The 23894-nt window shown below is 31.2% G+C and overlaps 1 protein-coding gene across 12 annotated transcripts in view; it reads left to right on the top strand.

Moving 5' to 3' along the window:
• Window positions 1-23894, top strand: part of NBEA (neurobeachin) — a 674173-nt gene that overhangs the window by 133780 nt on the left and 516499 nt on the right. For 11 of the 12 annotated variants that reach the window (XM_072795453.1, XM_072795459.1, XM_072795454.1 and 8 more), the window contains exons 11-16: window positions 5829-5937; window positions 15783-15935; window positions 17083-17251; window positions 21077-21156; window positions 21865-21927; window positions 22018-22115. In XM_072795453.1, the coding sequence (XP_072651554.1) occupies window positions 5829-5937; window positions 15783-15935; window positions 17083-17251; window positions 21077-21156; window positions 21865-21927; window positions 22018-22115 (672 nt within the window). Of the gene's footprint in view, window positions 1-3512; window positions 3619-5828; window positions 5938-15782; window positions 15936-17082; window positions 17252-21076; window positions 21157-21864; window positions 21928-22017; window positions 22116-23894 lie in introns of all 12 variants that reach the window. The other variant, XM_072795462.1, reaches the window with a different exon arrangement.

Below are 23894 nucleotides of genomic sequence, written 5' to 3'. Positions count from 1 at the left end.
GATGTTTAGCATTATTAATCAATAGGATAATGTCTATTAAAACTAGTATAAGATACAACCACACACTTTGTAGAATGGCCAAAATAAAAAATACTCATGGTGCCAAGTGCTGGGGAGGATGAGAAACAACTGTAATATATTAGTGGTGGAATTGCCAAGTGGTACAGCCACTGTGGCAGTTTGGCAGTTTTTATTACAAAGTTAAACATACACACTTACCTTACAATTCAGCTCTCTACTCATAGGTTTGTATTTATGAGAAATGAATGAAAACCGTGTTCACACAGAAGCCTTTATATGAATGTTTACAGCAGTCCTATTAGTAATTGTTAACTAGATACAAATCATATGTACACAGACTGTGGTAATCCATTTATAAAATGGAATACTATTCAGCAATTAGAGGAATAAACTCCTGACATGTGCAGCTACTTGTATGTGTCTCAAAGGCATTATGTTGAGCTCAGAAAGACAAACCCAGAGGGTTCCATACTATATGATTCGATTTATATGACATTCTTGAAATGTCAAATCTGTATTGAAAAATAAGATATGAGAAGTTATTCAAGATTATGGGATTTGGAAGTATGTGATTTAAAAAGCTCTAAAGGGATAGGATAAATGATTTTCTTGGTGTGATGGAACTGATGTGTATCTTGATTGTAGTGGGGTTATACAAATCTACATATCTAACATTTTCAGAATTGTGCACACACACAAAGTAAGAAATAAGAAAAGTCAATTTTATTGCCAGGTTATTTAAAAAATAATTAAAAATAGAAAATTTCTGTTAAGGCTGAGTACCAAATAACTATTTCAGCCTTCTGTATAGAGCTGTTTTGATATTTGTTTTCTTTATTGGATAATTTCTTTATTGGATAATTTTACTTCCAGGGTATACTTTATAATCCTGCTTCTGTTAAATAGGCTGTGCTTGGCTGAAAATGCCATTGGGCCTCCCTTCTGTGGCATATTTTGATCCTGAAAGGCATTGGAGGATGCCCATAGTTAAGGTCACACATGTGTCATTAGAAACTCTCTTTAATTTTGAAATTTTGAACTTTTTAGGTGTTAAGTTATATCATTAAATTTCTAAAGTATTCATGTATCCATGGATTATACGTGGTTACTGTAGTGGTGCTGCCACTTGTAGCATGTCCACTAAATTTTCATAAAGGGACAAGAACAATAGAGCATTGTAAGTAGTCATTTTTCGATTGGGATTAAATTGTAAAGTAGTAGGCTTTGAGAGTTATTTCTTCTACATTAGAGTCTTTTTAGTAAATATCTATTGGCTATTTATAGAGTTATGAATGGAGCATATCAAAAGGCTGTTTTGTTCTCAAACTATGTAAATACCAGGATATACTATATACTAACATATAACTGTGTCAGAAGTTTAGAAGAAATTCCTTTAAAAGTAAAAAAGTTAAAGATTTTTTTTTTCCTAATCAAGACAGATTTTGAGACATTTCAATCACAATTTATAAACTTAGATTTTTTTTGGTTATATTTTGTCAGAGATAAAATAGGCTGATAAAACATAAAATCTGTTACCAGAGGAAGGTAAAAATGTGTAACAGCCTGATTAACTTTAAAATAGGACCTTTAAAGAATACTTTTAAATAGCCTTGAGAGTGGTAGTAAAATCAGTTTATAAGACTGCCTGTCTCCTTATCAGGCTGTAAGAAAAGGTAGACATTACTGAGAGATATCATGGCTAAGGGCAGGCTTAGTGATTTCATGTGCTACCAGTGTATTCCATGTGTCCTTACATTTTACTGTGCTGCATCTCACTGTTTTCCTTATTTGACTCTGCAGATAAATGTATTTTACTTATTTCGGCATGTATTTCCACTGATGTCTGAACTGATGAATGTGACAGTTTGTGTATCAAGTTCATTATGTATTAGGCAGGTAGGCAGTGTTCTTTTAGAGTGAATCCTCAGAAATACATTGTCTAAAAATAGCCATTAAATGTATCTGGAATTAGAAACTTTGGTTTAGACCTTTCTAATTTTGAACTGTGAAGGAACTTAACTCTTCTAACTTCTGTGAGATTTTTTTTTTTGCATGTGTGTCACTAGAAATTAATTTTGTTGATGAGAAATTACCTTGGGTATGAGACTTGAGTTGATTTCTTTTACAGTTTTGTTCCTGCTCGATCACTCTTCATCTCAGAAAAGTTTTCTAGTCAAAGAAATAGCATAGAAACAATGGTATTAGATATTTTATATAATTTTAATCATCCTTTGCAAGATTTCAATGTATTTCCGTACCAAATTAGGCTATATAAAAGAAGAAACCTTATGAAAAAGTCAAAAGATTTTCTCCCTTTCCTGGTACCTTAATCTTAATGAAACTTAATCTCCTTTTGAATTTATTCTGGCAATTATTTTGTCTGTAGTGTTTCTTAAGATATTAAAAATATCCTTTTAAGAGGGGAGGGAGTGTTGGATCTTGGGCAGTCTTTAATTTTTTAACTTATGAATGCCATTCTTCTCAATATACTTAAGCAGTTCATCTAGCTGAGATACATGGCTTGTTTCAGTACAAAGCAGATTGAAAAGCCAGTTTCTGAATCCTAGGAACTGTCTTGAACTGAACTTTGGTTATGTATTCAATTTAATCATTTCAGTTATACATTAGGTCTGTCTTTTGATATATGTTTAAATAATCAAATACCTCAAAAATAATAAAACTTTTAGGATCACATGGCATGAGTTATTTACATTAGTTATTTAAAAAAAATAAATAATGGACAATTTCAAATGAATAAAATTATATTAAAATCAAGTCAAATTTTATATAGAAATTTTAATGGAACCTAAATATAGTACATATTTTATATTAGAAATAGAAATTAGTCATGTTCATATATAGTTATTATATATTCTCAGGTGATTGTGGGCCAAGATTATGTGGTATTCTTTAATAATATGGATGAGAAAGTTCTAGAGAGATAATAAGTATGCTGAGTCATTAGAGATATTATTATACTATTTTCTTCATTTTTTTCTAAGGTCTAGCCCTTTATGAGTATGTTCTTAAAATAAATATTACTTTCTAATTTAATAGAAGCTTATTAAGAACTGGAAGATGGTAATTATTTTTAAGATTAACCCTATAGATTGTTAGTGTCATTTTCCTTAAAAGGAGACAGGATTATTAAACACTCCTAACTATTCCTGAAGTAGAATTGCTACATATAGAACATGATATGTTATAGTACTGTCTATTGAAAAGTTTAGCAATTTTACTTTATGAGTGAAGTCAGTATACTTTTTGTCTATCAAGTAAAATATTCCTATGAAAATCTGTTTCTAGCTATACTTTTCAAGAGAATCTTCTATGTTGTATATACTAGTTTTGGCCAACACAGATACTTGGTTTTTGGTTATCCTATGTACTTAGATCCTCTACAGATGAACTGTTGTGTCTAGACAGGAAGTGGTAATGTAGGAGATATAGGAATGGGCTGAAGTATCCTTTATATTTGCCTTTGTATCTAGGGGAGTTGGAAATAGGCAAGAATGGAGAGAAATTTTGTATGGCAGTACACAGAATTTTGCAAGTTTATTGTGAGCCCTGCAGCAATCCGATGCATTTTAGTTACTGGTAAGTTTGTTAAATTATGTTTGAAAATGTACCTCTTCGAAGATGGCCATCTATTTACTATTACTCCACCATGTCAAATATACCTATTTTAAAGATTTTTTTGAAAAGATATGGTATTGCTATTGCATTCAGTTTTAGGAATAATTTAAAATACTTTTGTTAGTGAATGCATTTGACTTTTCAATTGTTGTCATAGTTAAAACTGAAGTGAAATTAACTTTATGTGGGTAGCATAGTCATGTGTTAAGATTTTGGAATAAAATTCATATTTTTGATTTTGTAATGGAACTCCAATGTGATTAGAAGTCTGGGTAATTACTTAGATGTTTGAGAAAGAGTAGCCCTTCTGACATAAAAGAGTAAGCATATCCATGGCATCCTTGTAATTTTATATAGTTCTACATAGGAGGGTGATTTATTTTAATTTTTTTTTTTTTTTTTTGCATTTTTTTCATGGACCATGGGGACCATAGGCATTTCCAGTCTTTTCTTTTTAGCAGTGTTGATGTTTAGGAATTAGTCATCTTTCCCCGTAGTCACTAATTCAGGTGTAGGTAAGAATTCCATGAAAAGATTAGGACATTGTGTAATCTCTATGCAGTAGATTCTTTATTCTTCTCAAACATTTAGGCAGAAGTATTTTGTGTAGTAGTACCTATGCAATTATTTGTGAAGTGGCTTTTACTGTTGACACAATTCATTAAAAATGGACTAGATTGTCTAATAGCTGTTCTTCTATACAGAAATATTTTAAAAAATCCCAAAGGATTCTTTGGTAGTTGTGTTTAATTTGTAAATATCTAACTTTAGGACAAAGTAAAAGAACATCGTTGACTTGTAATACTAGTTTACTTTTTTGTGTGGTTTAAAGAAATAGGGCCAATTAATGTAACTGAATTTTAATTTCCTGTAATGAAGTACTTTATTTCCAGAAATACTATATTTTTTCTACCTGATGTCATATAACCCATTAAACTATCAATTTTTATAATAATAATAATTTTGCTATTGATTCTTTTAATGAGAATATTTCTGATTTGAACTAGAATAGCCACATTATCAGAAAAAATGTGTTGTCATTCTATTGAAACCAGAAAATTTAGAATAACTTGAAAGAATAGAATCACTTTTGGACCTTAGTGATTTTCAAGTTTTCCTCATTAACGAATTTTCTTAATTCCTTGAAGAAACGAGTACTTATGAATTTAAAATATATTTGGAAATTTGTGGTTTTATACTTTCTTATGAATATAAATAGGCAATTTAGAGTACATTATAAGGCACAGTAAATAGATAATTTAATTGCTGATGAAGTTTGGCTTGTTTATTGTAATAAACTATAGTAAGCATGTACAGTGAAGGAATATATATTTTCTTAATTAGGAATGCCATCATGTATTAATGCTGTTAGTTGAAAATTGTTCAATGTAACTTTGTGAAGTAGTATATTATCAAAACTTAATCCAATGCAGTCATTTATTTTTCTTTTGTTTCTTCATTCAACAGACATTATCAAGTGCTTTATCTTTGTCTGGCACTTATCTTTGTGTGCTTTTATGTGTTTGTGTATACATTGTGTAATTAATTGCCACTTCCATTTCAATATTATACAGATCATTTGTTTTTCTGCTCTCATGAGCTTTCCTGAGTGAATATATGGACACAAATAACATGTATATTTCTCTGGATATTTTCTAAAAAATAGAAAGTCTTTTTAAAAAAATAGGTATAAATGAAAAGTTTATTTCAAAAACAGGTGTGTTCTTCCAAAGCAATGTTGCATATATATTTAAATTTTCTAAGATAGTATGTTCTTCAAAAGAATGTTATGGTAAAAGTCTTTATGGAAATACTGTGGAGAATTGATGTATTTGTAGATGTGTTTCTTATGTTATATTTACTTAAAACAGGTAATGTACATATGTGTAGGTGAACTCCAGTGTTTGGCTTTGGGATATAAAAAAAAAAGCTATGCATTTATGTTTTGATTTTTGATATTTAATTCTAAAGAGATGAGACTAGTTTTCTCATGCTTGTGAGAAAATATAGTCATGTACAATATAAAATATAGTAATCATTGTCAGCAAAATAGAGATTAGTTTTGAATTTGGTTTTTATCTTTTCGCAATATAAAATTCTGAAACGGAACACTATGTTTATAATCAACATTTGATGATTACATAATGAAATTGTCTGTACTTTACATGCAGTGCTACTCTTTTGGCATTCCTGGTTGAACTACTTAAAAGTTCAGTAGCCATGCAAGAACAGATGCTGGGTGGAAAAGGCTTTTTAGTCATTGGCTACTTACTTGAAAAGGTAAGTGATATGTATTGATGGTTTTATTGTGTAGTATTCATAGCTGAACAACTCGACAACCCCTAATTATATTTTTTCTATAGTTTTTCTTTTCATAGACTGTTCATTATAGTAGGCTAATCCACACATATTTACTTTTATATATTGCTTTTAGATTTAAGTGTAAACATTGAAATAAATTGAGTGCAGGGAAATCTGTGTTTTTAGGAATTTTGAGTAAGATAGAAAATAAAGAAACTTTTTTCCTCTACATTTAAAGTTAAAAGTATTTCCCCTTAATACTTTTTTCTTATTGTTTCTTCGCTATCTTTAGATTCAAACTAAGTTTTAGAACCTTTGTCAATTTTATTTTAAGTGGATTTTTATTTTTGCTTAATTTTCCAATTTTAAGCTAAAAATATCTTTGTTTTGTAATAAGCAAAACAATTTGTGATTTGTCTCTGCTTTTAATATATTTGAATATTTAAGGTAGCTTTTCTCAAATCACTACGTAATATAAATAATAGAAATTAGATGGGTTTAATTTTCCCATCTTGTGTCATTTGTCTCTTTTTTTTTCTTTTTTCTTTTTTTTACCTTCTTTGCTTTAGTCATAGCTGTACAATTCTGGTAATCATGGATTTCTGATTATGGTCTCAAAGAATTTGGTTGTATCATATGATTTCTTTTAAAAATTAAAAGGGGAAGTCATGAGTACAAATACTGGCTTTTTTCTTTCCTAAGGAAGTATCTGTTACCCTCATTAGCTCTCTCAAGCCTATTCTTATCAGTTAACTCTAACATTCAGCTACTCTGAAATAGAACTCTATGAGAAATAATAGAGGTGAGTCCACGAATAAGAGGAATAAACTTATTTTTCCCTTTCGAAATAATTTTGAGGGGACTTTTAGAAACAGTTTTTTCAACTCAGATTGTTCACCTCTGAAATCCTTGTAACTTATTTTTGCTTTGAAACAAGGATTCTTCTTTTTTGAAGGATTGGTGATTGAGGACTGGTAGGTTATTACATAGATTGATCATTGGCAGCATTTCTGTATTGAAATAATTTTTTCAGTAACAAGATTATCATTCATGTGTTTGGTTTCATGGAAAACTTTTTTTTATGTCTAGAGTACTTAAGTATCATTTAGAAGATTTATGTGAAATTACATTTTACATGAATTAGATATTACGAAATGCTTTGTGTTATTACTATGTATTAATAAGATCACTAACAAGAACTACCCCTTGAATATACTTTTCATCTATTTGCTGAGATTTGATCAGCATAATTCTAAAGTGAGCATTCTTTTACACTTAAAGCTTAACTTAAAATATGAAATTCAGTGAGGGGTGCCTGGCTGGCTCAGTCAGTAGAACATGTGACTCTTGATCTCAGGGTTCCACGTGTGAGCCAAAAGTTGGACAAGATACTACTTAAAAACAAAACCTTAAAATTTTTTTTAAAGAATTAGAAATTCATTGAAAAGATTGTAAGTCAAATAAAAAGACATACTCAGTTTTTCCTTTCACTCAGAATTAATATCCTTAAAATTCTATTGTCACCTTAGGCATAAAATGAGATATCATTTTGGCTTTCATTTGCATTTTTGGAAAATTTGAATAACATTGGACATACATATGTATTCATAGCACATCCACACTTTCTCTTTTGAACGGAGTAATTATCCATGTCCTTAGCCAGTTTGCCCGATTTCCTTTCAAGACCCCTACTGCTAGGCAATCTATAATCTACTTTTGACTCTGATTTTATGTATTCTAGGTATTTCATATAAGTGAGATCATATAATATTTGTTTTTTTGTATCTTGTTTCACGTACCATAATATTTACAAGATTTCATCCATGCTATAGCATCTATCAGTACTTTATTCCTTTTCATGGCTGGATAGTATTCTCTTGTATGCACATAATACATTTTGTTTATCTATTCAAATATCGACATTTTTGTTTTTTCCATCTTGCATGGTATGAATAATGCTGCTATGAATGTTCTTGGACAAGTTTTTGTGTGGACATATATTTTTATTTCTATTCTGTAGATACCTATCTATGAATTCACTTGCTGGGTCCTATCGTAGCTCAGTGTTTAACCACTTGAAAAACTACAGATTGCTTTCCAAATTGGCTCCTTCATTTTACATTATCATCAGCAGTATATGTGGTTTCTAGTTTTTTCACATCCTTGGCAACATTTGTTGTCTGTTTTATTCTAGCTATCCTAATAGATGTGGCATATCATTTTTTGTTTACAATTCTGTGATGTCTAATGATGTTGAGTATCTTTTTGTGTGCTTATTGGCTATTTATGTATTTTCTTTGGAGGAATATCGATTTAGAACTTTTTCCCATTAAAAAAATTGTGACATTTTTCTATTATTGAACTGTAGCAATTTTTTATTCTGCATACTAATTTTCATTAGGTATATGATTTGCAAAGATAGTCTTACATTCCGTAGATCCCATTATATTTTAATTTGCATTTCCCTGATGACAAATTGAGTTGAACATTTTCATACATTAATTGTATTTTAGTAGTTATCCTCTTTTAGTTAATACCTGTTCAGACTGTTTGCCCTTTTCCATTTGAATCGTTTTATCATTCTTTTGTTGATTTGTGAAAAATCTTTCTTAATCCTGGATATAAGACCTTTGTTGGGTATGTATCATAATATTACTTCCCCTGTGACCTGCTTTTTCATTCTCTTAATGACCTTTTTGATGAATGGAAGTCCTTTATTTTAATATGGGTCACTGTTTCATTTTCTTTTATGATTATCCCATTTTGTTGTTTTTTTTTAAGATTTTTAAAATTTATTTATTCATGAGAGACAGAGAGAGAGACAGAGACAGACAGAGAGGCAGAGACACAAGCAGAGGGAGAAGCAGGCTTCATTCAGGGAGCCTGATGTGGGACTCCATCATGGGACTCCAGGATCATGCCCTGGGCCGAAGACAGGCACTAAACCACTGAGCCACCCAGGGAACCCCGATTATCCCATTTTAGATCTTAATGTATTCCAAAGCCATGAGACTGATTTATGTTTTCTTTTCAAAATTTTGTTTTACTTTTCACATTTAGACTTATAATCCATCTGGAATTGAGTTTTGTGTATGGCATGAAGTATAAGGGTCAAAGTTCTTCCCCCCCCCCCCCAAATATGTAGATAGCTGGCCTAGTACTGTTTATTGAAGTTGACTTTTCACTGCATTGCAATTTAATTTTTGCCATAAATGCAATAACTATATATGAAGGGATCATTTCCAGAATTTGTCTATTGTAGGTTTTTCTCTTTGAAGCAATACATCACTATCTTAATTTGTATGCATTTTTAGTATATTTTGATATGTCATCTAGGTTTATTGTTTTTCAAGATTGCTTTGGCTATCTTTGAGTTTTTGCATTAGTATATCTATCAGCTTGTCAATTTCCACCAGAAAATGCAAGGATTTTCATTGTGTTATATTGATATCTTTATATTGAACCCTCCAATTCATGCATTTAGTGTATCCCTCTATTTACTTAGGTCTCTTTGGTAATTTTCTATGTAGAAAACTTTCTTTGCTAGATTTATTTCTAGATACTTGAGGTTTTTCAAATGTTAGTTTTTTACATAGAAATATAATTGGCATTTATTTTGACCTTTTATGTACCAGCATTGCTATTCTTCTGTTATTTCTAGTAGTTTGTTAATTTTTCAGATACATTTCTTTGTAGAAAATCTCATCATCTAAGAAATGCAATTTTATTTTTTCCTTTCCAGTATTTATTTTTTATGTCTTTTCCCCTTGATATTGCACTAAGACTTCCAGAATGGTGCTGAACAAAAGTTGTAATAGTGAGCATCCCTGTCTTATTCCAGATCTCATGTGCAAAGCTTTCAATAATTAGCTACTGTGTATGGTATATGCTGTAGATTACTTTCAGTAGATTTTTTTTAACGATTTTATTTATTCATGAGAGACACAGAAAAAGAGGCAGAGACACAGCCACAGGGAGAAGCACGTTCCATGCAAAGAGCCCGATGGGGATTTGAACCCGGGAATCCGGGATCATGCCCTGAGCCAAAGGCAGACAGATAGATGCCCAACCACTGAACCACCCAGGCATCCCACTTTCATTAGATTTTTAAATCATATTAAAAAAACTGTCTACTATAAGTTTGCTTAGAGTTTTCTTTATCATAAACGGGTGCTGAATTTGATCAAATGCTTTTTTGCATTATTTGTGATAATTACGAGTTTCTTCAGTTTTTTTCTTACTGAACTACATTAATTGATTTTCATATGTTAAACCATCCTCATATTCCTGGAATCCTATTTAGTTTTAGATCCGTTCCTATTACAGTCAGTCTTTTTTCCTTAAAATGGCTCATGCCAATGTCACCAGTAGTCTTCATATTCTACATCTTAAGGTTCTCAGTTTTCATCTTATTCGACCTATTAACATTTCAGTTCTCAAAGTCCTTCCTTGTTGAAATGCTTTCTTCAGTTGTATTTTTGTGACAGCATTCTTTTTTTTTAATTTTTAATTTATTTATGATAGTCACACAGAGAGAGAGAGAGAGCAGAGACATAGGCAGAGGGAGAAACAGGCTCCATGCACTGGGAGCCTGACGTGGGATTCGATCCCGGGTCTCCAGGATCGCGCCCTGGGCCAAAGGCAGGCACTAAACCTCTGCGCCACCCAGGGATCCCCATGTGACAGCATTCTTTCTTTGTTTTTTTCTTACCTCCTTGGTCTCCTGTTTTATTCTCTCCTACCAGTGTCTCCTCCTCTTTCTAAATTTTAAAGACTAATTTTCCTCTTAAATCTTTCATCCTTCAATTTTCTCTATCTTAGAGATAACTATTGGTTATCCACAATCTGTTTCCCACTTGGAGTCACACTAGTCTTCCTAAAATGTATCAGACCTTACTGCTACATCATTTGCAGAGTAAATTCCCAATTCTCTTACCTCTGATTTCATCTCTTTATCATCCTCCTTCTTACTTTCTCTGTTGGACATACACTGCCCATGTAAAGGCCTCTTTGCCTTTTTCCTAAAAACTAAAGTGGCAAGTATGAATCCATCTGAGGACTTTTGCATTTTTGTAGGTATCCATATGGATTGAAATTCTACACTTCACTTAGGATTTCACTTGTGATACCTTATCAGAGAAGTCTTTACGTATCACTCTGAATACAAAAGTACCCCTTCTATAACCATCACTATCTCCAATCTACCAATTTTTTACAGCATAATTTTGACTTCTTTTTTTACTTTATTTTCTGCCTCTTTTCACTAGAATATAAGCTTCAGCTTCATGAAAGCAGGGACAGTATATTTTTTGTTCTCACTTTATTGCTGTATCTTCAGCACCCAAAAAAGAATGCCCACCTCAATAAATATTTGTTGGATTTAATTGAATTAGTGAAAGCATTTGCATGCTTGTTTTTCACCTTCTCAGATGAATTTTAACACTGTTTTATTTTTGAATATCAGTTGCTGGGTAAACAGGATAGATATTAAAGGTTCCATTTTTATTTTATCATCAACTAATAACAAGTTAATGGTTAAGTGTTACTTAACTTTATCTCCTTGTTTTAGAAGGTATAACTTAGTTATCAAGGAAGGTAGTCTAATAAGAGTCTTTCTTATATTTTTTTAAGATTTATTTATTATTTGAGGGAGAGCGAGAGCATGAGCAGGGGATGGGAGAGGGGCAGAGAGAGAGGGAGAAGCAGATTCTCCCCTAAGCAGTAAGCCCAACATGGGGCTCGATCCCAGGATCCTGAGATCATGACCTGAGCCAAAGGCAATCACCCAACTAACTGAACCACCGAGGCACCCCTAGTAAGAGGTTTCTTTATTCATGTCATTTAAACTATTTTATGAACAACTTTTGAGATCCTTTTTTGTTTGTTTGTTTTATTTTGCCAAAATATGAGTTTGAAGGATATGGAGGTTTTCTCGGGTATTCAATATTTTTGGGTGTTGTTATTTTAAAAAATTGAGTCAAAGTGGTTCAAACATTTAGGAAATATGCTTACTAATGTAACTGGAAGTCTAGTGACAGGTGGCTTATCAGTCATATTCCTGGCGGGAAACAGACATCATGCCCAAACCTGGTTATTGTAAAGAGTTTAACGCAAAGTTCTTTAAAGAGTTGTGAGCATTTTTAAGGGAAATCAGCAAAGTTTGCAGAGGTGAGAGAAGTGAGTGTTTATCATAACTCAAAAAGAAAGTTATTGTAGTTCTAGGAGAAGTTGTACCTGATAGAGAGTTATCTTTAGTAAAAAAAAAAAAAAAAAAAAAAAAAAAAAGTCTGTTGGCCTGAAGGGGTAAAGCCAGGGCCTCCCCAACTTCGTTTTCTTCCTGTCCTTTAATTTCCTACTGGTGTCTTCACTAGCCAAACCCAGTGGTAAGCTAGTAGCCAAAGGAGCCTCCCAAGCTCAGAAATAGGATGGGGAAGGCTGGGGACTAGATCAGTGTGGCTGATAAAACATGTCCATAAAGTTGGGCTTTAGGGTTTGGTTGTCTGGGTCTCAATTATGTCATCAAGGACCCAGGGTTTTTCTGTATGCCTCCTCTGCCACATATTTCATGATTTTATTTGCTGCTATAGCTACTGTCTTTTCAGAAGAAGATTGCCAGGTCACCTTAGTGCATTAGACTTTCACATCCAGGTGGGGGCGTAGGCAGAAAAACTTCTTTCTCCCACTTTTGAAAAACATCCTTCCCTCCAATTTGATTGCTCCGGTTAAGTCTTGACCTACTTTGAATTATTTATTGCCATGAATATTTTGATGAATCACTGTGTACCTGTCTCACCCAAGCAACAGCAACAGTAGCAACACATAAGTGATTCATATTGGATTAGGCCATTTGTTGCTCAGTTTTGGTATCTTGGAAGGAGTGAAATGGATGTTGATGATCAACTACTTTACAATGCACCTCTACTAATTAAATTAATTTCCCATAATTTACTTAATAATATGTTATCTATAGATATAGATATAGATATAGATATAGATATAGATATAGATATAGATATAGATAGAATGGTTTCTGCAATAAAAAAGAACATTACTGGTGGTCTATTCCATTGTGGCCTGTTCTAAATGTGGGAAAGACCTCTGTTTTTACTGAATAGCAACTTCTTATAACATCAATTGCTCGAGTTTGATTTAGTTACTTCTGGAGTGGACATTAAAATATAATTGTTTTTTCCTAGCTTCTGAAATTCTGTTTCCAAATATGTTCCATCACAATTCATATAGCATTCATCGTACAGATTATATCTTATATAGTCATTACATAAAAGTAATGTCATAAAGTTTAAATTTCAGAGCATGCATTTTATAGATTTCTAACAATTACAGAGAACACTTTTTAAAATAGCTTTACTGGAGAAAGCAAATATCAAAATAAGGATTTTAAAGCAGTCATTCAAACTAAACACCCTAAAACAGAGTTGGCTATCTTCTTTTCTCTTAATCTGTGATTTGTCTTATCTGTTCTATTCTTATTCTGTTCTTGAATTTGCCATAAATTCAGTTCAACATCTGCTAAGGAATTATGGCAGGACCAGAGAGAAAAAAAGATGAATAAGATAGTATCTTCTTTATATTGAAAGAAAGATATGTGAATAATTAACAGTAATGCAAAGCGGAAGGAAGAAGTAATACAGTAAAGGTAACATGCTGTTGAAGGGAGCTTTCATTTTCTGCCTGGCAGGATTTCTGAATAGGCCAATAAAAAAAACCCACACATTTAGAAAGATATTTCCTAAAGATAAATTTTAGAATAAAAACTATTAACCGAGTGCTATGAAAAAAAAAAAAAAAACCTGACATTTTTTTTTTTAAGTAATGTGGATGGAAGGCTTCATGTGGTACTTCCAGCATGTCTTTTTTATAACAGAGCAAAGTTAAAAACTTGTTTCCAAATTATGAATTTTTTCATCAAATGAATATGTTAATAATGGCCAATCTGATTTTATATTGCTTTAGTGTTCTTTATAAACACATGACAATTTTATAGAGTAAAATCTGATCTCTGAAAATGTTTATCTAGGAAGAGGATGTGACTGCTCTATTTCATAGTTTTAAGCATAAAAGTGGAATTTACCAGATGATGTTCTCGGAATCATTATTACTGGATAAAAATATATGATAAGCTGTGTGAAATTATAGCTACTGAAGAAGGGGCTAAAGCTTTATATAACCACTGATCTCTTGTTTTAATTTTATTCACCTATCTATGAATAAAATGTTTTAGAATTTAAAAGTTCTTTCTATAAAAGTTTCTTTAAAGTGAGGCTCAAGCTTTGGTTTTTCTCTTTCCTTAAAGATAATTTGCTTTGTCTCCCATTTCCCCCACCTTAATAATTATACTACTTGTTAGGATCATTTTTTCCAGTTTTTAATGAAATTTTCACATAAAGTTATATTCCTAGGCTTGGTTTGAATTTTGTAGGACTCTTGCTTATCTACTAGCCACTGGTGTTTCATCAAACATAACAAGTGTATTAATTAAAAAAATCATTGCTAGCCTTATTATGTACTTCAAAGTAATTAATAGCCACCTATTCAGTAAAACCGTTTCTTAATCACCCTTTTACAAATTTGTTATCCACTCTGTTTTTTATACACTAATATTTAATTTGTTATATATTTTACTTTTTTATGTTATTGTATATCCCTGTCTACTCCTCCTTTAGAATTTAAGTTCTGTGAGGCAAGGCTTTTTCAGTTTTGTTAACTGTTCTTTCTACAGTGCCAAGGAGAGTCAAATTTGATAATGTATTTATATTTAACCTTGTATATACAAAATCTTATTACTTCAACATATACTCAATTTAAAAATTATAAAAGATATTTTGCATTATTTTTTATTTCATATCTTCAAAATCCAGTATATACATACTTATAACACTTACCACTTAGGACTAGCCACATTTCAGGTGCTCAGAAGCAACACATGACTAGTGACTACTAACTATATTGAACAATGTAGCTTTAAATTTTCGGTTGAAATTTGGAAGGTTTGTCATTTATCTAAATACATTGGTAGTAGGCTATGTATTGGTGATGGCAGTTGAACATCTTGATGGGAGTGAGTGTTTAGTATTGAGATATTGTTATATAAAGCTGTGGAAATGTAAAATATCATCTAGGGTGAGTGATTTTATGGAAAAAAGAAGCCATATAAATAAATTTTAGCAGTTTCCATCTTTTAAGCAAAGGGCACTGGGAATAATCTGAAGGTCATGAAGCTGAAGGAGGGTGAGATTTGTTTCTCATATACCATGGTAGGTTGAAGGTCTTTGCTGAATAAGATGCATTGTATTTGTCCATGTGCAACTCATTTGTGGTTCAGTGGAATGGTGGAATAAATTTATTTGCTCATTGGTTTGGATCTCATGAAAGCACTTCTCTTTCCTGGTATCGTGTGTCTGTGCGTGTGCCTGCATGTGTTTGTGAAATTGTGGTAATTTTATTCCATTTTAATTTCCTTTGAGATCTCTTCTGTAGTTAATTTATACAAAAATGGGTTGAAACCATTTTTATTTGTAAGTTATATTTCTTCAGTTTGCATTGATAGTGGCATTATTTAACCTGTTCTGGAAAGGGCTTCAGATAACAAACTGTCACTTAGAAAATTATCTTAAAATAGTATGTCTTGAATATAATTAAATTTTGAATAGCAAAGGAAATATATGATTTTATATTTTATTTAAATTTTTAGGGATGGCATATGAAAAATTCAGTCAGCGATCTTAAAATTTGATATTCTGGATATTTTTAGCTTGAAAATCTTTTCTTTTCTCTCTCTCTCTCTCTTTTTTTTTTTTTTTTAGTCATCAAGAGTTCACATAACTAGAGCTGTCCTGGAGCAATTTTTATCCTTTGCAAAATACCTTGATGGTTTATCTCATGGAGCACCTTTGTTAAAGCAGCTTTGTGATCACATTTTATTTAACCCAGCCATTTGGATACATACACCTGCAAAGGTATAAATTTCATTCTAACTCATTTTAGTGTAATGTTAATAAATTATAGCTATGGATCTAAACTATGCAGTAGAAAGCATTTGGATATTGTTTTAGCTTATTTTATAGTCAACCTGAAGCAGTTGTATTACATAGAATCAGCAATCAAAATATTAAATATGTAAGTATTAAAATAAATGAAACTGTAATTTAAACTTGAAATAATAACTACATTATGAAGTTAGTAGTTATTGTTCATATGAATCTGGTACACTGATTATTAAGACTAAGAAAAGAGAAATAATAAATAACTAATTACATAATGATAATTCAGTCATTGTGACTGGAATATGGCTTGTATTGTGAATATGCAGTTTATATCATGATTGTAAATATTATTTGTTTAAAAATAAATATATACATTGTTTTTTAGATGTCAACATAAAATTTTTATTATTTTGCATACCTAAATTTAGTCCTGTTACATTCTAGTGGAAATCAGTAATGAGGGACAGTCTTCATGAATATGAGCTACTTTTTACAGTTTTCCAATTTTCCATATAACTTTGGTTCATTAATATAAGATCTGATATTTATTATTGTTTAGTATGTTGTCGTGCTAAACTCAAACTTTAAGTTTATTCACTTTTTAAACAAGATGTTTCACTTGTTTGACTTGTTCCTCTCTATATACATGGTTAGATTCTGATAACTTTGACAGTGAGTTAAGAAAATTTGGAATTATATAAACTTTTAGGTTATATGACTATGTATATCTTTTCCAAATATGATGTAGCTGACTCAAGTTAGTACTGTTCCTTTGAGCTGCTGAAATGTACTTTGATTAAGGGCTTTAGACTAGCTAACTTTTTAAATAATTTAATCTTTGTTTCAGGTACTGTTGATAGATTAATTCACTTAAATGATTTCACTGTTAATAGCTACATATTGCCTTTATTAAAATAAGTTTTATTAGAATATGTTGGCTACAGATTATTTTCTATTAAAAATGTAAATAATATTTAATAAATAGTTATTTTTAACCTCATAATAAATGGTTCTTTCTTGGCCTTTACTAATTTGCATTTAAATTAGAATATATATTTATAATATAAACACTTGAGGCATTTTAAATTTATTTTAATGCTCTGTTAATATTCTGTATTAGGTTCAGCTTTCCCTATACACTTACTTGTCTGCTGAATTTATTGGAACTGCTACCATTTATACCACCATACGCAGAGTAGGAACAGTATTACAGCTAATGCACACATTAAAATATTACTACTGGGTCATTAATCCTGCTGACAGTAGTGGCATTACTCCTAAAGGATTAGGTAAGTACAACACTACCACTGCATTCATTGTACTATTACTGTTCTATGTGCTGAGAACTATTATAGGCAACTTGTTATAGGCAACTTTGTTATAGGCAAAGGTGCATGCTTATAGAAATATCACCAAACTGTTGTCTTTTCTTATATAGTAGCCTTGAATATTGAGAATTTTTTGTGATAGAGAAATTTATACTTTTACAATATAAAGTATCGTTGGAATAAATGCAGGTAAAAAATAATATTCTGCCTTTTAGTCTGTATGCTTGTTGTGACTCAGGAAAATATATTCATAATATTAAAATCCGATGAAATTGATCATGACCAGTGTATTCTATTATAGTTGTTTCAACACTTTGAGATAGTTCCCTTTCTTTATATTATTTCCCCAGACTTCACCGTTTATTTTAAGTATAGAAGAAACTAATGTAATTCTTCATTGTGTTGTTTAAAGAAATATTGCCAGAATGCCTGGGTGGCTCAGTGGATTGAGTGTCAGACTCTGGTTTCAGCTCAGGTTGTGGTCTTGGGGTCCTGAGATTGGGCCCCAAGTCTGGCTCCCTGCTCAATGCAGAATCTGCTTGGGATTCTCTCCTCCCTGTGTTCCTCTCCCAGCTTGTAGTGTATGTGCGCTCTCTCTCTAAAGTAAGATAAATAAAATCTTAAGATACATATATCTATATCTATATATAGATATAGATATATGTATCTATGCATACATATATTAGGAAAGTTGGCTATATATATAATTATATAAATAAAAATGCATACTTACTCATCATAGAAAATAAAATGATATTAACCCAACCCCAGGAATATAAGTTTGGTGTGTGTTCTTCCACTGTTTTTCATTGTGTTAAATGTGTGGAATATTTAAACTCTTTACAGAGTTAAGATTTCCATGATTCTTTTTCCTGTTTTATTGTTGATTCTACATAATAATCTAAAGGAATGTACCATTTACATGTTTCTAAAATTTTGATTCTAAAAATAATGCAGTGATCTATTCCTTTGTATATATTATTTACTTCCATTATTGATTTAAAATTACTGAGAGTAAGTACTGTGTAGTATGTTAGAATGCTTTTCTCAGCATACTAAAAGTAGCATTGAAAATTATTGTTTTATAAAAATCTTGTTAATAAGGGAAAACAACATTTTGCTATTTTGTATTCATTAGCTTATGTTATGTCATTTATTGATAGGACTTTAGAAATTGTGTTATTTGCAATATGGTGTATTATTCTGTCTTTTATGGCTTTTTCTGTTGCTTTTAGTCTTGATAATGCCTAAATTACTGAATGTTCACCCTGAGTTTGAATGTACACTAGCATCCTGTTAATTTTATTTAATCATTTATATGTAATGTAATTGTATATGCATGGGCATGTTTACACATACACATCTGGCCATATCTATATATAACTGTGTTGTCAGTATCACTGTTATTTTGTAGGCTAGGAAACAAAGTTGGTACAAAGTAACAGAACTAAAATTTGAATCACGTCTGTGTGACTCAGAGCCCTTCCCAAACACAACACTCTGATAGTTTTCTCTACCCCAGACACATCATATATTCATATATATTCATTTCTGCTTCACGAAACTAATTTCTAATTTACAGAAAGTTGCAAGAGTTACACAAAGAATTATCATAAACCTCAGCATGTTTTCCAATGTTTTATATTTTACCAAAGACTTTTTCATTCTCCATTTTTGTGTAAATATAATCATACATACACATACATGCAGAAATTTTTTTGAATCAATAGAGAATAAATTGTAGATATAATACCTTATTACCTTAAATATTTTACTATTTATTTCCTAAATGGCATAATCTTAAATAACCAAGGGCAACCATTGAAATCAGGTAATTATATTAATATAGTGTTATCTACTCCAAATATTGGATATAAATTTCACCAACTTTTACAATAATATTCTTTCCAGAAAACAAGGTCTTTCTTCTTCTATGAATCCCAGTAGAGGATCATATATTGTATTTAGTTGTCTTATCACTTTAATACTCTTCAATATAGTATAGTTTAAGTATTTCTTTGTCTTCCATTACCTTGATATTTTTGGAGAATACAAATTACTTTTTAGAGTGTCCCTTAATTTGGAATTTCTTGATATTTGTTCATGATGAGCCAGGTTTTTCATTTTTGGCTGGAATCACATAGAAATCATACCGGTTCTCTCACATTGTGTTATTCAAGAGGCACATGACATTGAGTTGTCTTACTCCTGGAGATGTTGACTTTGATCATTTGATTAATATGGTGTCTGGTTGTGTAAAATTACTTCTTTCTCTTCTGGAATAATATTTGATGGCGAAATACATTGACGCTATGAAAATATGTAAATTTCTTCAACAAATTTCTTACTGGTTTTAGTTCATAGGTAGCTCTTGTCATTATTGATCTTTACTATGATTGATACTAAATGACAATAATTTCTAAGACATTTATTAGATTGAATTCTATTATTAGAAAGAACTTGTTTTTTTCTCTTCCATTTATTTTTGTGTTCATTTTATATCAGCATAAATTCCATAGATTTCTATTTTATTCTGAGTATTATATCAATACTTGACACATTGTCTCTGCAAAGGGCCACACAATATTTTAGGCTTAGAGAGCCTTAAGGGCTCTGTTGCAAGTAGTCAACTCTGCCAATATGTTGCAAAAACAACCATAGACAGTACGTAAATGCATAGATATATTTGTTTCAGTGAAACATGAAAAATATTTAGGTTTAATGGATTTAGCCCAGAGACTATTCCCTGGGTTGTGTCATTATTTATTTGATGTTAAAATTGTCCAGATTTGGCTTGAGATCTCACATGAGATCTTGAGTCTTTATAACAAATGTTCATAATTTTTTAGTACTTGCTCTCTGCTACAAGATGTCTGTGATTTATTTTATACTTTCCCATTCCTGGAATCAACCATTTCTCCAAAGAGCCCTGGTTTGTTTTTGATGGATGTGGTTTTTAGAAACCAAGATTTGGGTGTTGGGTGTTCTTATTGTGCTTAATGCTCTTTGAATGGCTTTGCTTCTAGGCATTCTTCATGCATCTAAGAAATACCTCCCTTTCCAATTTGAAACCACATGGTTCAATGTAGCTTCAAGCTTTTAGAGCTTTCTTCCATCAACAGTGAAAAATCTGCTTACATGATCTTAATATATTTCTATATTTGCTTATTCTACTTTATGAAACAATGTTCTTACATGTGCACCGTCACCTTCTCAGCTTTGATGTTGCCAGTCAGCCCTGCCTGGGCAGCAGAGGCCAATGAAACAGGAGATGCTGCCAGAGCCAAGGAGGCAACTAAGTCTGGCAGGACCTTCAAGGTCAGGGTGAAAAGACTGCAGGGGCCAGCAGGGTGGTCAGCAGCAAAGAAACGATTAGGGCTTGGAGGGTGACCAGGACCAGCCAGAATTAGAGGTTAAGAGATTTGGATTTTGGGGGAAAATTGTAAAAAGTAGGAGAAATTATTTATGTAAACACTTGATGATTACACACATATGAATGGATAGTAAGATATTATAATTTTTTTAGAATTATAATTTTTTAAAAAGTAATTCTTTCCCCCAAATCTGACATTTAGTGAATAATTTGAAATTGCCAAAATCTGAAAATTAATGTTTGAATCCTCTGATAGAATTGAAATTATATAGCTATAATACTAACAAATATGATCATAAAATAAATACAACTTTTAAAGAATTCCATAGTATTCCTACCTAACTGCATCAAGCTTATTTAATATAATGAATTTTCTCCCCCTTTTCTTCTTTTTGTTTTCTGTTTTATTCTAGATGGTCCCCGGCCATCACAAAAAGAAATTATATCGCTCCGAGCATTTATGCTACTTTTTCTCAAACAGCTCATACTAAAGGTAAAACAATTTTATATAATTTAGAATTACAATATATTAGGTGAAGAATTTTTGGCATATTTAAAATCAGTATCATAAAGTTAGAAGTAACTATCTTTAACTTTTGAATAGCTTTTCAAATCCTTAAAGTAAATCTTTAACTGTTGTTAAACTTCACTTTTTGTTAATCCTCTTTGAGATCATGTATTTTAAGGGATATAGGAAATGGACAAGGAACATATGCATAAGCAATGCATATAAAGTTTTAATTCCAGGAAATCGTCTATGTGCCTATTTGAGAAGACTTACATTATGTATTTTATCACAGTAGGATTTTTAAAAGATTAAGATAAAGAAAAATGGTAAATAAAGGTAAAATATACTGCAATTCTATATACCAATTAATTCTATAAAGTTTTGCATTCTTTAAGAATAAATGGCTAGAAAATAGTAATATGAATACAGTTAGATTATCAAAATATACTAACTTTCAATAGTGATGGTCAATTAAATATTAGCAACTTTAAAGGACTAGATGCAGTTTTGCAAATATTTACTTCTTTAAAAGTGAAAATATACAGCCTATGAACTATGATGAAATATTTAAGGATTTTATTAAAACATCACTACTTTTACATTGTTCTTATTTACTTTTAAAATGATCATTTTGATGCCTGCCTGTAAAGTTTTAACTTGAGATTTAAATAATATATATTTTTTAAAAATTAGGATCGAGGGGTCAAAGAAGATGAACTTCAGAGTATATTAAATTACCTACTTACCATGCATGAGGTAGGATGGTCTGGATCTTCTATTTTAATTATTTTATGCAAAGCACTAAAAATATTAACTAAAAAAATATTGGTAATCCTTATTATACAGGATGAAAATATTCATGATGTGTTACAGTTACTAGTGGCTTTGATGTCGGAACACCCAGCCTCAATGATACCAGCATTTGATCAAAGAAATGGAATAAGGTATGATTATAATATTAGTATTACTAGTAGAATTTAATTGAGTACAGTTGTGCTTTCTAGAATAACTCCTAGAAACTTTTGAGTAAATACAGCAAAATCTTATACACAAGAAGGGAATAAATGGAGAAGCTAATATTAATCTTCTAATATTCAGGGCAGCCCAAGTGCCACCTTTGGCCCAGGGTGTGATCCTGGAGACCCAGAATTGAGTGGAGCCTGCTTCTCCCTCTGCCTGTCTCTCTCTCTCTCTCTCTCTCTCTCTCTGTTTCTCTCTCTCTCTCATGAATAAATAAAATCTTTACAAAAAAATCTAATATTCAAATTTATGAAGTACATAAATAATGTGTCTTGGTCTCAAGAAGAGTAATTAAATTGTTGATACTATAGTAAAGACATTTCAAGTAGTGTGAAGAACAATTTTTTTTGTAATAAGACAAGAGAGCATTGTATATTTCAGCAAAAGAGAGCAGAAGATTATTTTATGAATTTTAGGCTCAAGAACTAGATAGTGAAGGTCCACAAGAAGTTGAGATTTTATTTGGTTGGTAATGAAATAAAGTATTTTGAATGGTACTGATTTGCTCAGATTTCCATTTTATTAGATTTACAGTCAGCAGTGGTGGGAAAATGAACTGAAGAGGATAAAGTTGAGGTAGCACAATAAGTAGAGAGATTATTTTATTCATCAGTATTAGGGATGATGAGTTAGGACAGTAGCAACACAATTAGAACAAGAGGATAAAATGAAGTTTGAAGACTAACTTCAGTTAGAATGATGTAAGTAATTAAGTAGGTGAGTGAAAAATAGTTCTTGTTAGTAATCTTATGAACTTCAACCTATAATTTAGCCCCTTAGGGATTCTCCTTTTGTATTTTTCTGAAGTCTGAATTACTGGAATGAAGAGAAAGAGGAATTCTAAGTTATGTTATGTGCAACGCAATGAACTTCCACCGGTTATAAAAGAATTTGGAAATAATATACCTGCCGACGGGTTTTATTAGTGCTGCCTTTATGTGGCCATTTATATAAACAAATGACAATATTCTAGATTTGAAGGATTCCTTTTCAGATAAGAGAAGCGATTACATCATTTTTATTAGATGTCCTGTTTTAGTTATCACTGTGACCTCTGAGTTTACAATCCATGAAGTTGCTACTTTAGTTGCAGATTTAATTATTAAGAACTACAAATATTTTCTTACTGTGAGATCAAACTATATGAAATTGCTGATACTTAACTGTTCACTAAATAATGTTAGTTTCATATGGTTCAACCTAATCATACAATATAGTAATATTTACTCTTCTTAAATTATATTTAGCTGAACAATTAGTATCCTTAACCTTAGATCTTTGTATCTCCTGTATTTATTATATTAACTCATAAGTTAAGTGAATAAATTCAAAATGTCCTCATCATCCTTGTGGATGGTACCAGCCTTAGATTGGTTAATAAGAAATTCAGATAGAAATTCTGCATTACTTTGACACAGTGAAAATACAACCTTACAAAGGAGAATGGTATTTAGTTAGCTCTTTAGGGTACTGAAATAGTAATTTAAATGTATAATATCAATGGAATGATTAGATACAATGATACCAAGGAGGCAATTGGTCATGATTGACACATGCCAAACATATCCTACTTTTACCAGTGTGTTAAAAACAATAACAGAGATGGAAGATTTTCTACTTCAGTTTTTCCATTTCAAAAAATGTGGAGAATATAGGCTTTGACTAAAGATATAGAAAAAATAAGCTTATTAGAACACTTAAAG

Source organism: Canis lupus, chromosome 24 (genome assembly GCF_048164855.1).
Source record: "Canis lupus baileyi chromosome 24, mCanLup2.hap1, whole genome shotgun sequence".
Lineage (NCBI taxonomy): Eukaryota > Metazoa > Chordata > Mammalia > Carnivora > Canidae > Canis > Canis lupus.
Note: the sequence above shows the minus strand (reverse complement) of the source record. Positions and strands in the feature narration are given on the sequence as shown.